Below are 15,789 nucleotides of genomic sequence, written 5' to 3' on the forward strand. Positions count from 1 at the left end.
CTGGAGATGTGACAAGGGTCACATCCTTCATCTCACCATCATCCATAACTCCATGATCTCTAACTCTGAAATTCTTCTCTCTGATTCCCAAGCTTCTATTCTTCTTTCTCACCTTCCACCTCACCCCTAAATCAGTTCCTTGTGTTTATTGTGACCCTCTCTGTTCTCCTGGTCCATTATCACTGCTGTGGCTCCACTTCCATTCCTTCACTATCTAGCTGTAGGCAAGTCACTTAGCCACTTTTGGGCTCAGTTTCCTCAAAATGGGGAAGAGTAACAGCACCTACCTCACAGAAGACCAAATGAGATAATTATTTTTAAAGCACTTACACCTAGTGTTTGGCACATAGTAGGTGGTTAATAAAAATTTATTACTCCCTTCTTTCCCTCCCTCCCTCCTCCTCTTTCTCCTTCCCTATGTTCCTCCCTCCTTCCTTTTCTCTCTCCCTCCCTTCCCTTTTTCCTTGCTTCCTCCTTCTGTCCCCTTCCTTCCCTTCCTCTTCCTTCCTTCCTTCCTTCCTTCCTTCCTTCCTTCCTTCCTTCCTTCCTTCCTCTTCCTTCCTTCCTTCCTTCCTTCCTTCCTCCCCTCCCCCCTCCCTCTCTCCCCTCCCGTCCTTCCTTCCGGCTAGCACAATGCTCTCTATATAATAGAAGCTTAATAAGTGTTTGTTGACTAGAACACAACTTTATAACATGGTTTACTTGCAAGATCACTTTAAAAGCACTTTGATCAGAATATGGTATTTCATCATCATCATCATCATTATTTTTGTTTTAGATGTAGTCAGTATCACTAGGACATTTAAGATAATGGGCACTGTATAACACCAAGCAATTGTTTGACAGAAGAGAAATAAAACTGATAATAGTAACAATACTTGAAGGTCAATGGTATCTTCTAAGGCTCTCAGAAAAGTTTGTCTTTCCTATTTGCTCTCTCACATCCTATAAAGAAGGTATGGAGGCCTGCAACACCAAATTTACTTGCATGTTTTTTCCTCATTCCATTCTTGAGGTTTTTCCTCCTAAATTCCTCAGTGGCAGATTGTCTTGAAGGTCGACTAGTACAAAAAAGTGTTAGTCAAAAGCAACTGAAGATGCTCCTCTAGAAGGGACAATTATATTTCTGGCTACAGGATTTAAATCCCTGTTTCACCACAACAAAAGCTGCCTCTTTTATTAGCAAACTAGCTACTGAAAGAAATCATACAAAAATGGTATTATGCCCAATTTACAAATGAGGAAAGAATGAACATTTTTAGTTAGATGACTTATGTGGGCATTTATTAAATGCCTACTATTTGTCAAGCATTGGGGACACAAATACAAAGAATGAAATAATTCCTAGCAGGAAGTATTATCCCAAAGGACAGAGATAACCTAATTCATAAATAATTATCATTCCACTAAACCACTTAAAAATATTAGCATCTTTGGAAAAAGAAAACATATTACCCACCATTTTCTCTAATTTCTTATGTCTAATTTTAAAAATTGCAAGTTCTAAAGTCATAAATTATGTATGAACAATACTTTTAAAAAACACTTTTCACTTTCCCCTCCCCTATTTCCAGTTCTAGGAAGAATTGTTTTGTTTAAGTCTAAAGAAATAAAAATACCAAAAAAATCAATTTACCATCTTTGATTTCATGAGTTGTTTCCGGGTCTGTTTTGGAGTCAGTGTCATCCATAGATTCACTGACTGGTTTGACACTGGTAGATGAAGTACCTTCCTTACCTAAATAATATAATGTAATAAAAATATTTATATTTTAAAAGGTATAGAAACATCTAATTCACTTTATCTTTTCAAGAAAGGTGGATTCAGGGCATAACTGCTTAAAAAGCTGTAGTAGGTTCAATAATCCAGTAGAAATTCTGGACTTCTGAATGAGTTTGAAATATTTATAGGGTCATAAGAATTTGCAGCCAGAATATGGAAATGTATTTTTCATGATTTCACATGTATAAGTGATATCACATTTCTTGACTTCTGGATGGGTGGGGAGAGGTGAGAGGGAGAGAGGGAGAGAGAGAATTCAAAACTCAAAATTAAAAAATAAATGTTAAAAATAAATGAATAATAAACTGGAGGGAAAGAGTTTGCAGCTAGAAGGACTTTTAGAGATCTAGTCCCAGTCTTTCATTTTACATATGAAGAATCTAAGGTCCAAAGTCACATATGAACATAAACAATGGGGAAACAAAATTATTACTTTTTGCAGATAATATGATGGATTATTTAGGAAACGCTAGAGAATCAACTACAAATCATCATCATTTCCGTATATTTACCACACAAAACTTCAGTATTTTCAGTATATTACAAATAAAATCCAACAGGAAGAGCTACAAAGAGAAATTCCATTGAAAATAATCACAGTACCAAATAATTGGAATTCTACCTGTGGAGATGCACACAGGAACTACACAAATAAAATTACAAAATACTCTCCAGACAAATAAAGATAGATCTAAATAACTGGAGAACTATTAAGGGCTCATGAATAGACTGGGCCAATGTAATAAAAATGACAACACTACCTAAGTTAATGTATTTATTCAGTTCCATAGCAATCAAACTATCAAAGAATTACTTAACAGCACTAGAAAAAACAATAACAAAATTCATTCGGAGGAACACAAGGTCAAGAATATCAAGAAAATTAATGGAAAATAATGAGGAGGAGGAGGAGAAACTAGCAATACCAGATCTCAAACTATACTACAAAGCTATAATCATAAAAAACATTGATATAGGTAAGAAATAGAGGGGTTGATCAGTGGAACAATGTATAGATGCAATTAGCAGCAACCTGGTATTTGATAAACCCTAAGATTCCAGCTATTATTCCACAAAAACTTCTGGGAAAACCAGAAAGTAACAGAAACTAGGTATGGAGAACCATCTCACACTTGTAATGCCAATGAAATTAAAGATATTTCCCACCTGTTAATGGGCCTGCCCATTAAGGGAAGCTTGATTAGGGGAGGCCTACTCCTTTTGTTAATTTCTCGAAGGGTTGTGATGCCCTCTGGCTCTGAAAAATGTATAAATACTCTGAGCCGAGGTTTTACTTTGGGGGCTTATTCGTTAGAAGTGTTTGTCCAGGTGAGACTCCAGGGCAACCACTAAGAAGCTCCCTAGCTTTGAAAACTCAGATGTTGGTGCTTCTCTCTCTGGTAACTATGTAGGTATGGTTAGACAGTTATCTGTCTGTTGATCTGTGATGTATGTATTGCTTACAGTCAGACAGTTGAAAACCCTGTCTGTTGGCTGATCTTTGTTTCTCTGTATTTTTTCTGAAGTTGAGGGTGCTGACTTTTTTCCCCCTGAACTAAGTGAATCATATATGTGCTTGATTAAAATGATTGTTGACCCTCCAAAAGTTGCTTTCCTTTTAGAAAAGCAAATCTAAGAAGCTATATAGCAGGCCATCCTGGATGTGTCCAGGTGTTGGCTTTTACAACACTACATATGAAGATAAGATCAAAATAGGTACAAGATTTAAACACTTGTGCTATTCTGCCACATACACTGAGTGATAAATTGAAACATCAAAGACTTGATTTTTTTTCTGATCATCTTAGGGAAGATTGAAAACACAACACACTTCCAAGAAAAATTAAAATTAGTAGTTCCAGTATGACCATAAATCACAGTATATCAAAAATTTCAGCATCCTGGAGATCTTAGAAAATGGGCAAATCAAAATTACAAATGAAGATAACATTAAAATTTTTTGACATCTATTGGTATTGGAGTATGAGAGTTTATAGGACAGGGGAAGTCAGAAAAAAGCCAAGACTAGTATGAGTCAATTATGTTGAGATGATTTCCAAAAAATAAAAAAAAGGAAGGGGTGAGAAAGAGGGATACAATGAGAAAGGAAGAGGCAGAATGGGAAAAATTTTCTCATATAAAAAAGCCACGCAAGGAAGAGTTTTTACAATGAAGGGGAAAATGAGGGGATGTGGAAGACAGTGCTTGAATCTCATTTTCATCAGAATTGGTTCAAAGAGGGAGAATACACATACATACATACATATGCATATATGTATATAAAATACACATATATGTGCTTATATATACACCTATATATGTGTGTGTATATATGTATATGTATATATATATACATATATATATATACATATACATATATACACACACACTCAGTTGGATATAAAAATCTATCTTACCCAAGAGGGAAACAGGAGAGGAAAGGGGATAAGAGAAGTGGAGGAAAATAACAAAATTAAGGGAGCAGTGGTCAGAAGCAAGACTTTTGAGGAGAGAGAGCATAAAAAGAGTTAGATGAATAAACAGAAGAAAATGGGATGGAGGGAAATACACAGTAGTCATAACTGTGAATGTAGATGGGATGACCTCACCCATAAAACTGAGGTAGATAACAGATTGAATTAGATGCCAAAATCCAACACTATGTTGTTTAAAAGAGACACAGTTGAAACAGAAAGACACACATAGAATTAAAACAAAGGGCTGGAATGGAGTCTTTGCTTCAGCTGAGGTTAAAAAAGGCAAGAGGTAATCAGGAAAACCACATTATGCTAAATGACGCCATAGACAATGAAGTAATATAAAATTTTTTATAGCAAGTTTCTCTGATAAAGGCCTTATTTCTCAAATACATATTGAATACAAAACTGGGTCAAATTTATAAAAATAAGATCCATTCTCCAGTTGATAAACAGCCAAAGGATATTAATAGGCAGTTTTCAGAAGAAATCAAAACTATCTATAGTCATAAGAAAAGAAAATGCTGTAAATCACTATTGATTAGAGAAAAGCAAATTAAAACAACTTTGAGGTACCACTTCATACTTCAGAAATGACAAATGCTAGAGAAGATAAGGGGAAAATAGCTATATTAATGAATTGCTGGTGGAGTACTGAACTGGTCCAACCATCCTGGAGTACAACTTGGAACTAAGCCCAAAGGACTATAAATCTGTGCATACCCTTTGATCCAGCAATATCACTATTAGGTCTGTATCCTAAACAGATAAAATAAAAAGGAAAAGGACCTATATCTACAAAAATATTTAAAGCAGTTATTCTTATGGCGGCAAAGAATTGGAAACTGAGGGGATGCTCATCAGTTGGGGAATGATTGAACACACAGTGGCATATGGTTGTGATGGCATATTATTGTGCTATAACAAATGACAAGTGGGGTGGTTTCAGAAAAACATGGCAAGACCTATATGAACTGAAAAGTGAGAAGAAAAGACCTATATGAAAAGAAAAATGAGAAGAACCGGATATCACTGTACGTGGTGTCATGCTGTTATGATGATCAACTGTGAAAAACTTGGCTACTCTGATAAATACAATGGTCCAAGACAATAGAAAGGACTCGTGAAGGAAAAATGCTATCCACCTCCAGACAGAGAACTGAGTGCAAACTGAAGTTTAATTTTCTTACTTTCTTTCTTTTTCTTGTTTTTTAAAAAATATGGCTAATATGGAAATATTTTGTATGATTTTACATGTATAATTGATAAATTGCTTGTTTTCTCAATGGTGAAGGGAGAGAATTTGGAACTCAAAATTTAAAAAGAAAAGAATGTTAAAAATGATCAATTAAAATGTAAAAAAAATAAATAAAGGCACTGCCTCCATACACACATAGCCTAATGAACAGAAGACAGCATTCAGAAATTTAAGAGTATGTTTCTTTACTTTTTTTTTCACTACTCTGCTCTTCTGGGTTTTGTTCCGAGCTTTGCTCTTCTTCAGTTTTTTCTTCTGAGGTTTTATCTTCTGAGCTTTTTTCATCAGTGTGTTCTTCCTCTCCCATTTTTTTCAATGAGTCTTTTTCCTCTAGTTTTGATTCATCAGACTTATCTTCATCTTCCTCTTTTAATTCCTTTGCCTCTAAAAGTCAGTAATAGGTTTTGTCAGCAAAGGGTACTTTCATTTTAAAAATGAAAATGAACAATGACCTCCCCACAGTGCACATACACACACAAAATAATGATAGACAAATGAACTGAACATGTCACACTGGTACCTCCACCTTCTACCAAAAAAATCCCTCAAACCCCAAAACCTAAAAAAAAGTCATGGTGATAGAAGCCTATAATTCTAGCTATTAAGGAAGCTGAAGCTGGTGGTTCTTTTGAATTCAAATTCAGAAATACGAACTTCAGTGCAACCAAGTATCTGCGCTAAGTCCAGAATCAATATGGTTAGGTTTTATGAGTGGAAGAGGGAGGTTACCTATGGAGGAATGAATTGGCCCACGTTGGAAAGAAAGTAGGCCAAAGCTCCTGTGCCAATCAATGGTGGAATTGAGCCCATGAGATGGCATTTATAGCCTTGGACTTTCAGCTTGGACTAGATAGGGAAAACATGAATTAAAAAAAAAAAAAAAGAAAAACCAATAGCTAAACTCTTCTAGACATTTTAAAATAGATTGATCCAACTCTCAAATACAGAGAGAGACAGTAAAGTTAAACAAAACTGTGAGCCCTCTCCACCTCAGGCCACATAGATCTGAACCTGCTTCTTCTCTAAGCAGAAATGAGAAACGAGTGGTCCAGCTTCATTCCATGGGAGAGAATAAATCCAGACTATCCCACTCAGAGAACAAGACAACCAGCCGATCAAGCAACCAAAGCAAAACTATTTTGTGAAAAGCAGGGAAGAAAATTTTAAATATAAAATGATGCGACTGATAGCATCTACTCTTTCTAATTCCCAACTCTCTGTCCCCCATTTCTTATGGACGTCTGCGTAAAGTGTTCATGTCTAATCTTAGTTTTTTTTTTTTAAAGAAGCTAGAATAAGTTATTATAGCTTATAATTTATCTGGATGGGGATTAGTCATTGCAGAGTTGGTCCATAGCATATTATTAAAATTCCAGGCCACTTTTTCTCAAACACTCTGTGTCCTAGTATATCTCCCCATTACAACAACAACAAACAAACAAATGACAAATTTTATTGGCCTAAGAAAAATATTTGCATAAATTAAGTCTATTGTAAAAATAATTATGCAATACCATGTCAGGAGCCCCACGTCAAGACCACCCCTCTTTTTTTACTCCTCTCTTTTTACTATTAAGAGATACCCTGTTTTCCACAGCTAAGACCCAGTAAGCAAGCTGTGCCCTGAGCTTGGCATAACAACAATCCTCCAGGCTCACCCTCTCTGGTTTCCTTCCTCCAATGGAATAAAGAACACTATTTGCTTATAACCACTGTTAGCTCTTTGGTTTTGTTTCTTAAATTAAATTAATTTTTTTCAATGAATAAACATCTATATTCTCACTCTCAATGGGAAAAAAAAGAAAAGCAAATGCATAGTCAAAACAAATTCCTGCATTGGCCATATCAAAAAATATGCATATCTCATTTTGTACCCTGTCCATCACCTCTCTGTCAGAAGAAATGGATAATGTTTCATCATAATTCTTCTGGATTCTAAGTAGTTGAACAGATATCGTCTTTATATTCTCTCCTAGCACACTACCTAGTGATATTTGTTGAACTGAATTAATATTGATCTTATTAGTGAATAAAAATGAATCTGAAATCAATGATTTTAATACCACGGAACTCACCCAGCCAGGGCTCATAGATAAGTTGAGCAAGTAAAATATAAGAAGTAGAAAAGATTTATTTGTTCATTTGCTGTTGGATGTAACCATGAGCCTTGCTGTTCCTCTTTCTTTGTTGTGTGATAACAAACTTACAACATAGCTATAAACACCAATTTTTCTCCACTAGTCTCTCCAGAGCACAAATGCTCATGAAAGGAGAGGAATCCCAGTGTAAAGATCTGATGAAACTACAGTTAACAAAAAGTAAAGGGACCCTTTCTGAATTTTCTGTTTTGTTGAGAGGGCTAAATTTAAACCTCACCCCTGTTCAGAGATCATAGTTATTTTCTTAGTCTAGCTGAAAGCAGAAGACCAAATTTGGTAGAATTAAAAATATGTATTTACCATGTTTTTTAAGCATTTTTTCTATTTGCAGCCTATCTGCCACAGATTTAATAGCTGCTTCTGTTGCCTCAGCTTTAGATTTATCTAGGAATAATTTTTTGGCTTCTTCGATATGTGGTTCCATAAGTTGGTTATAGTCAAGAACCTGGAGGGAATATTTGAGAAAAGATGCACAATCAGACAAATTTAGCATTATCTATGTTATCATATATGTGTTTAATTCCAAAAATCTATCAATGCTGATTAATATCTCTTTGGAATAGAAATCTTGTCTCCTTACACAAGTCTTCTTGCAGGACGGCATTTTCACTGATGAAAGTTATGGAGTAATTAGTCTATAACTGTCCTGAACCAAGTTATAATTAAATGAGATAATATCTGTAAAGTGCTTAAGACTTTATAAATGCTCATTTCTTTTTTCCTTCCTTCCTTCCTTCCTTCCTTCCTTCCTTCCTTCCTTCCTTCCTTCCTTCCTTCCTTCCTTCCTTCCTTCCTTCCTCCCTTCCTTCCTTCCTTCCATTCTGCCTTCCTTCCTGATAGAAAGATTACCAATGGATACGATGAGTTTGCAAGGGTTGCAAGAGGGAGAGAGGATGGGGAACTGGCATGATCATGAAAACATTTCCATAGTCAGAGAAGACCTATGGTTCCAAATTGTTCTACCAGCTGTTACCCTAACTAGGTATGGTATAATATTTCCAAACTCCATATTTTTGCAAAGGCGTGGATTACATTCCCTTCTTCTGGCTTTTTTCAATCCTTAGCTTCCTTTAAGGCTCAATTCAGGTACCATCTCTGGATAACACCAGCTGATTTCTCTTATAGTTAAGTTTTCTCTCCTGTCTAACATTATCTTGTATTTACTTAGCTCTTCATATGTTGAATTCCCCATTTCATGGCAAGTTCCTTGTGGACAAGGACTATTTCTCATGTTTGTCTTTGTATCCCTAGTACTTAGTACAGTTTCTAACATACAGCAGGTGCTTAATAAATACTTTAAAAACTGATTTACTTAACTGAACCAGAGAAAAGTCAGGAAGACCAAAGGACCACAGGGGTAAACAGGGCAAAAAAGGGTGATGCTTCATCAGCTATGCTCAACTATAATGAAATGGGGTGGCAATGTCAGGGAGAGAGTAAAATAATGGAAATTATGCCCAAATGGTAAGGGGACAAGGGAAAATGAAATATCAGGTGGCAGGTCAAAGATGAAGTGCAGACTGATGGCTATGTGAAAATATTTTCTTAGTTTAGCACATCTGGTTTAGCACACTGGTGGAACACTGACCAGGTTCTACCTACTGAAGTATATTTTCTCCACAGTAATGAGGAAACCTATGTCCCAGATTTGCGATAAAGACAAAGATCAGCAGATATAATCTGTCAATTAGTGACTTATTTTAAGTAGAAGAGGACTCATTTGGTACTTGAATCAACATTTAACCAACAATTAATCAATAAATAAGCATTTATTAAGTAACCAGTACAAGTTAGGTACTATATTAGTCACTATCCATACAAAGACAAAAATAAACAGACCCTTTCCTTAAGGAGTTTTCATTTTATAAGAGATCACAATATACACATGAATGAGTATATATGAAATTCAGGGATAGGGACTAGCCTTGAAATATCAATGACATTGAGAAGTCTCAGGTGAGGAAATTCCCACTACCAATGCAAGTTTGCACCTTTTCTGTGACTTAACTGAAATAGAGTTGCCTAGAGCAATAAGAGGTTAAGTAGCTTGCCCAGGGTCCCACAAGTAGTATTTATGGCTCAGAACTTGAATTCAAATCTTCCTAGCTTCAAGGCCTATTCACTACCCATTATTCCATACTACATGATTAAGGCACTGGGTTAGAAATCCAATAGGGTACACTTATACAAGTTTGAGTCCTGCTTGCAACACAAAGTTCAAAAAATATAAAGGGATGGGAACAAGTATTAAGTGCCTACTACATGCCAGGTAATGTGTTACATGTTTTACAAATATCATATTTGATATTTTACAATAAATCTGTGAGGTGAGTGCTCTTATTATCCCTATTTTTCAGTTGAGGAAACTGAGGCAGAGGTCACTGAGATTGAAGAAACTAAGGTTAAATGAGTTGTCCAGGATCACACAGTTAAGTGTCTGAGGCTGGATCTGAACTTGGGTCTTCCCGACTCCAGGCCCAGCTTTCTATTCAGTGGATCACCTAACGACTTCTTATATATAAATAACAAGGCAAATCTGTTGGAAGGAGGGCTGTCATTGCTGTGAGGGCTCAGGAAAGGCTTCATGTAGAGGTGGCTTTTAAGAAAGGCTAAGGAGGAAGTACACTGCAGGTAGTACAAAACTGGAGAGATAAGAGATGAAGTGTTGTGCGTGAGAACACAACACTTTTGTGACTCGATCACAGAGAGGAGAAAGCTAATGTATTATAAGGTTAGAAGGGGAGCTTAAGCATAGGTTTCGGAGGGCTTTTTAAAAGCTTATATTTTTGAGAAGCTTATATTTGGGTGGAGTAACAACATGGTCAGTTGTGTACTCTAGAAAAATCATTTCCATATTGGGTATAGGAAGAACTGGTGAGAGGCAGGGCTTGAGGCAGGGAGACCAACTCCCAGGCTACTCAATAATCTGGTTGAGAGGCCATGAGGGCTGTATGAGGAGTGAGAAGGTTACAGACTGGAGAGAGGTTATGGAAGTATGAATGATGAGATTTGGTACCTCTATGGATATATGGGGTATGAGAAAGTGAAGAGCCAAGGGAAATTAAATACCCAGTTAACCCAAGGTTGTTAACTTGGGAAGCTGGAAAGATGGTGGTACTTTCAACAGAAATAAGGAAATTCAGAAGAGGAGTGAGTTGGGGGAAATAAATCAGTCAGCAAGTAGTTATCAAATGCCTTCTATGTACCATTTTTTTGGGGGGGAGGGTAAAACCCCAATATCCAAATCAACAATGTAGAATCTAAAAGTCTAAATACAAAATAAAACTCTTTAAATTATGACCAATTATGTATATGCATACATTTGCATATATATGCATGTACACATACCTGTCCTTGGTATTTAGCTGCAATTAAATTACAAAGAGTTGTTTTCCCTGAGGATTTTGGTCCATATACAAAAACTTTACATGGTGGAATTGGCATCGGTGGAAGAAGGTAGGGACGTGGATTCCTCATAAATGTACTGAGTGCTTCTTCAGATGAAAGACAGTACATTTTACCTAGGAAACTTAAAAAAAAAGGATATTTCAACAAAGTAAAAACATAAAAACAAGGCTGAAAATGTCATTCAAAAAACGTTGCTGATATTGCTTACCTGACACTCAAATCTGGCAATCCCATTTCAATGTTACCTTCTTTTAAAGCAACAGGACAAGCTCTTCCCCATCTGCTTCTGTGCCATCTATATCTAGGTGCAATTAATTTATAAGATGAAAGAGTCCGGAATAACTCATCCTGTTGGTAACCAAATGAAATTTAAGTTGTATACATATATCTTTACGAAACTTTAAATAGTAATATTCTTCTTTACCTTACATTTTCATTTGATGGGTTTTTAAAAACTATCATGACTGTTTTTATTTGTAAGTTTTTAAACAGTTTACATTTAATTTATATTTTTCAAAATTAAACATTTTTCTAAGATCTCTCTGATAATAATCTGAGTATCAACATAGCACAAATTTTTCTTTAACTATATTTATTTGATTTTCACAATAACAATAATATCCTGTTTGGAAGGTAACTAGAATGTTAAAAGACCTCAGAATTATGCCATCTGTATGGAATGGAACAGGATTCAATCAATTAATCAATCAACATTTTATAAATACCTACTATGTGCCAAGGCATTGTGCTAAGTGCTGGCAATATGAAAAGATTGCTTCTGCCCTCAAGAAGTAAAGCAAATTATATACAGGATAAATAGGAAATAATTCACAGAGGGAAGGCACTAGAGTTAAGAGGGGTTGAGAAAGGTTTCCTGTAAAAGATGGGATTTTAGTTGGGACTTAAAGGGAGCCAGGTAAGTCAATAGTCAGAGAAGGGAGTGTGTTCTAGACATGGAGGACAGCCAGAGAAAAAGCCCACTGCAGAGAGAGAGAATGTTGTTGTTATTCAGCCATTTTAGTCACGTCTGACTCTTTGTGACCCTATTTGGGGTTTTCTTGGCAAAAGTACTAGAATGGTTTGCCATTTTCTTCTCTAGCTCAAGAAATAATGATGTAGAATCAATCAAAGGTGCTATCAGCAAAGAAATCATCTGGTAAGTATAATATTTGGTGATTCCTCGATAAAGCTACCTTTCAACAAGAAATCTGATAGAGAAATCTTTTTTTTCTTTTTAAGAAATTTATATGGGATGTCACAAAGAATCTACCAAGACTTTTGAAATTTCACAGCCATTAACCTACTTCTGGTGACTATTGTGGACATAAAATGTTACTGGAAGGAAATGAGAAAGCATTGCTAAAGATTATGAAATCATGGATAAGAGATTGATGACCCAATTCAGGTAAAGATGGTGTTTTCAACCCCTCTGCTGATTAAAAAGGAACTTTGGAAGGAAAGGCAAATTTGGGAAGTGATCAGCTGGTGTCAAAGAACAGAGTTAGAATTTCTGAATCTCAGCTTAAAATAAAGGAATGGGGTCAGTGAAGGAGAACACTCAACAAGGGCTGGGAAAAATATAATTGCCTGGAGTTTTAATCTAATTAAAAAAACCCACCACTTTGAATTGAAAAGGGAGGGGGCATAGAGAAAACTGATTGTGCATATTTAACAAAGTAGATACTGTGGAAAGTATCTACAATCAGGAGGAACAGCAGTAGTATTTCACAAGAAACAAAACCTGAGAATAGAGAATAACAAAACCCATGACCTCAGGTGTGTGCGTGTGTGTGTGTGTGTGTGTATTCACAAAGTGTGAATAATAAGCAATGTGAATTAAAGATCCTAACTTGTCTAAGGTAGCACAGTTGACCCCACTGGGACTTGAGATGATTTGGGATCCATGATTATAATATGGTTCTGGAAAAAATATTCCTTCCTTATTCAAAAAGGACAGGATGGATAAATAGGAGCAGAATAGCTTTATATGGAAGTTCAGTGAGAGAGTAACTTTAGGATTCCCAAACTCCAAAATTCTATAAGTCAGGTTAGCAGTGATGGGAAGATCTCAAAAAGATACTTTGCAGAAACAACTGCAGTGAGTGAGAAAGGATAAGGGAGTATTTATAGAATCTGATGTGAATATGCAGGTGACTTACTGATCAACTTGGACTTTAAAATGATACATACAATGCATAAACTGTATCAAATTATATGCTTTCTCAGAGAGGGGACAGGGGAGGAAGTTTGGCACTCAAAATTTTTAAAAATGAATACCAAAAATTGGGTTTTTACATGTAATTGGGAAAAAATAAAATATCCAAATAAATAAATAAAAAGACATATACAGAAGATGGAAGCAGGGACAGGTATGTCAAAAAAAAAGACCTGCTAATATTTTTATTTTAATAAGTGCTAGCACTATATGTTAAAGCATTTTGTAAATCTTAAAGCACTGTATAAATGCTGGCTATCGTCATGATCACCATCATCTCATTTGTTCCCCACAACAACCTTGTGGGGTAGTTGCCATTACTGCTCCCATTTTACAGACTTTTTCAGTGTTGCCTTTAGAGTGCACAGAATTTGTCTCCTATGGCTAAGAACAGCTGTTCCCTCTTTTGAAATGAGTTTGATGGGGTTAAATGGCCTCCCTACAGAACTGAAAAAGTCTTTGAGATTAGATTTGATCTCAGGTTTTCCTGACTCCAAGACCAACAGCTTATCCACTATGCCATCTGGTGGTTTCTCAAAGAATACATTAACAATGAATAAATTTTTATAATTTATTATGTATGCATTCATATAATTTTAATTTCACTCCAGCTTTTTAATTCAATGACATCAAAGTGCATTTTGATTATCTTCCTCCAGGTCATGCTTGTTAACTGTAGGTATCCCCCAGGCCTCTGTCTCTTCTCCCTCAATACTATTTTGCTTGTTGATGTCACAGGCCCAATGGATTCATTTATCATAAAGAAGTAGATGATTCTCAGATCTGTTTATTCAGCCTTCCAGCTCTCCTAACTTCTAGTTTCACACCTCTGACTGGGTGTTTTATGTTTAGTAACATAAAATAATGAACTGGATGTCTAATAGATACCTCAAAATCAACACAACCAAAATGTAACTCATCATCTTTTCCCCCAAACACTCTCCTTTTCCTAACTTTCCTGTTACTCTCTGAGGGCACCATTATCGGTCACTCAGGGTAAGTCTCATCCTCAGCACCTCATTCTCTCATCTCCCACCCCTCCCACTCACACCAAATGTGTTGCCAAGTTCTATCAATTCTACTTTCACAGCATCTCTCGAATTTACCCCCTTTGCTCCACTGACATTTCTGCCTCCCTGGTACAGGCCTCTTTACCTCATGCTTGGAGTATTGCAATAGCCCTCTGGTTCATCTTCCAGAATCAAATCTTTCCTCACTCCAGTACACCCTTCTCTTAGCTGCCAAAGTGAGCTTCTTAAAGGCCAGGTCTGAACATGTCACCTCTCCTATTCAATAAAATTTAATGGTTCTCTTTCATCTCCAGGATCAAATATTAAATCCTCTGCTTGGCTTTTAAAGCTTTTTGCAACTTGGCCCCTTACTATCTTTTCAATTTTCCAATCTTCTTATACATTACTCTCCTCCATAAAAGATCCAGTGATTCTGGTCTTCTTGATGTCCCTCCCAGAAGTAACATTCCAGATCCTAATTCAGTGCATTTTCACCGACTGCCTCCCACTCCTGGAATTCTCTCCCTCTTGAAACCTACCTCCTGGCTCTCTTGGCCTCTTTCAAGTCTCAGCTAAAATCCTACCTTCTTCAAGAAGGCTTTCCCAGTGCTAAAGTCTACCCTCTGAAACTAGCTCCAGTTTATCGTGTGTCTTTCCTTTTTAGTAAGTGCTTAATAAATAATGCCTGTTGACTTGATAAAAATTATATTGTGTGCTATTTATTTATAAGGGGCATCGTAAAATGCCATATTTTAGAGAAAGAAGTTTTATAAAAATAACACATTTTTATGAGTCTACTTTTTAAAAGATGGCCTGCAATATTTCTTTAAAATAGAAAATTATGTAAATAAAAACATAAAATGTAATAGAAATGAATAGATACATACACACACATATGTGTATATATGTATATGTATATGTGTATATATATATGTGTGTGTATATATATATATATATATATATATATATATATATATATATATATATATATATATACATTCATGCTAAATTAGTTGAGTACAACTTACATTATCCATGGCCTCTGATAGTTCTTCCTCAGGACTCTGAAGTCTGGTTATAACTGCTGCCCTTTTCAGTCCAAGGCAATCAAATCTGTCTATGACTGACTGAGGTTAAAGAACAAAGGACTGCATGTTACTTGAAATATCTCATGAATGAAGAATTATAGCTCCTTATTAACTTTAGTCTTGTGAATTTAAAATTTATGGAATATTATAGAACAGCTGTGAATAGTAGCACCTACAAGTTTTTTCCTCATGAAATAGTTTATAAAAAACAAAAATTCATGGAAGATGAGAAAAATAATTGAAAGAAAAAATTAGATAATATTAATGATAATATTTAAGTTTTAATTTTTAAATTTTAATTAAATATTAAATAACATTAATAATAATAATATTAAATTAAATATTAAATCACATTCATTTTTCGGAGAGTTTTCTTCAGGACAGGGAATTG

At 35.6% G+C, this 15,789-nt stretch overlaps 1 protein-coding gene across 1 annotated transcript in view; it reads right to left on the reverse strand.

The window, feature by feature from the left end:
- AK9 (adenylate kinase 9) overlaps window positions 1-15,789 on the reverse strand; it is a 129,243-nt gene that overhangs the window by 76,279 nt on the left and 37,175 nt on the right. The window contains exons 11-16 of the mRNA XM_072638085.1: window positions 15,339-15,437; window positions 11,294-11,433; window positions 11,026-11,206; window positions 7,978-8,122; window positions 5,708-5,902; window positions 1,606-1,738 (exon numbers count right to left, since the gene is read on the reverse strand). Coding sequence (XP_072494186.1) covers window positions 1,606-1,738; window positions 5,708-5,902; window positions 7,978-8,122; window positions 11,026-11,206; window positions 11,294-11,433; window positions 15,339-15,437 — 893 coding nt within the window. The remainder of the gene's footprint in view (window positions 1-1,605; window positions 1,739-5,707; window positions 5,903-7,977; window positions 8,123-11,025; window positions 11,207-11,293; window positions 11,434-15,338; window positions 15,438-15,789) is intronic.

This window comes from Notamacropus eugenii, chromosome 2 (genome assembly GCF_028372415.1).
Source record: "Notamacropus eugenii isolate mMacEug1 chromosome 2, mMacEug1.pri_v2, whole genome shotgun sequence".
In the NCBI taxonomy this organism is placed as follows: Eukaryota; Metazoa; Chordata; class Mammalia; order Diprotodontia; family Macropodidae; genus Notamacropus; species Notamacropus eugenii.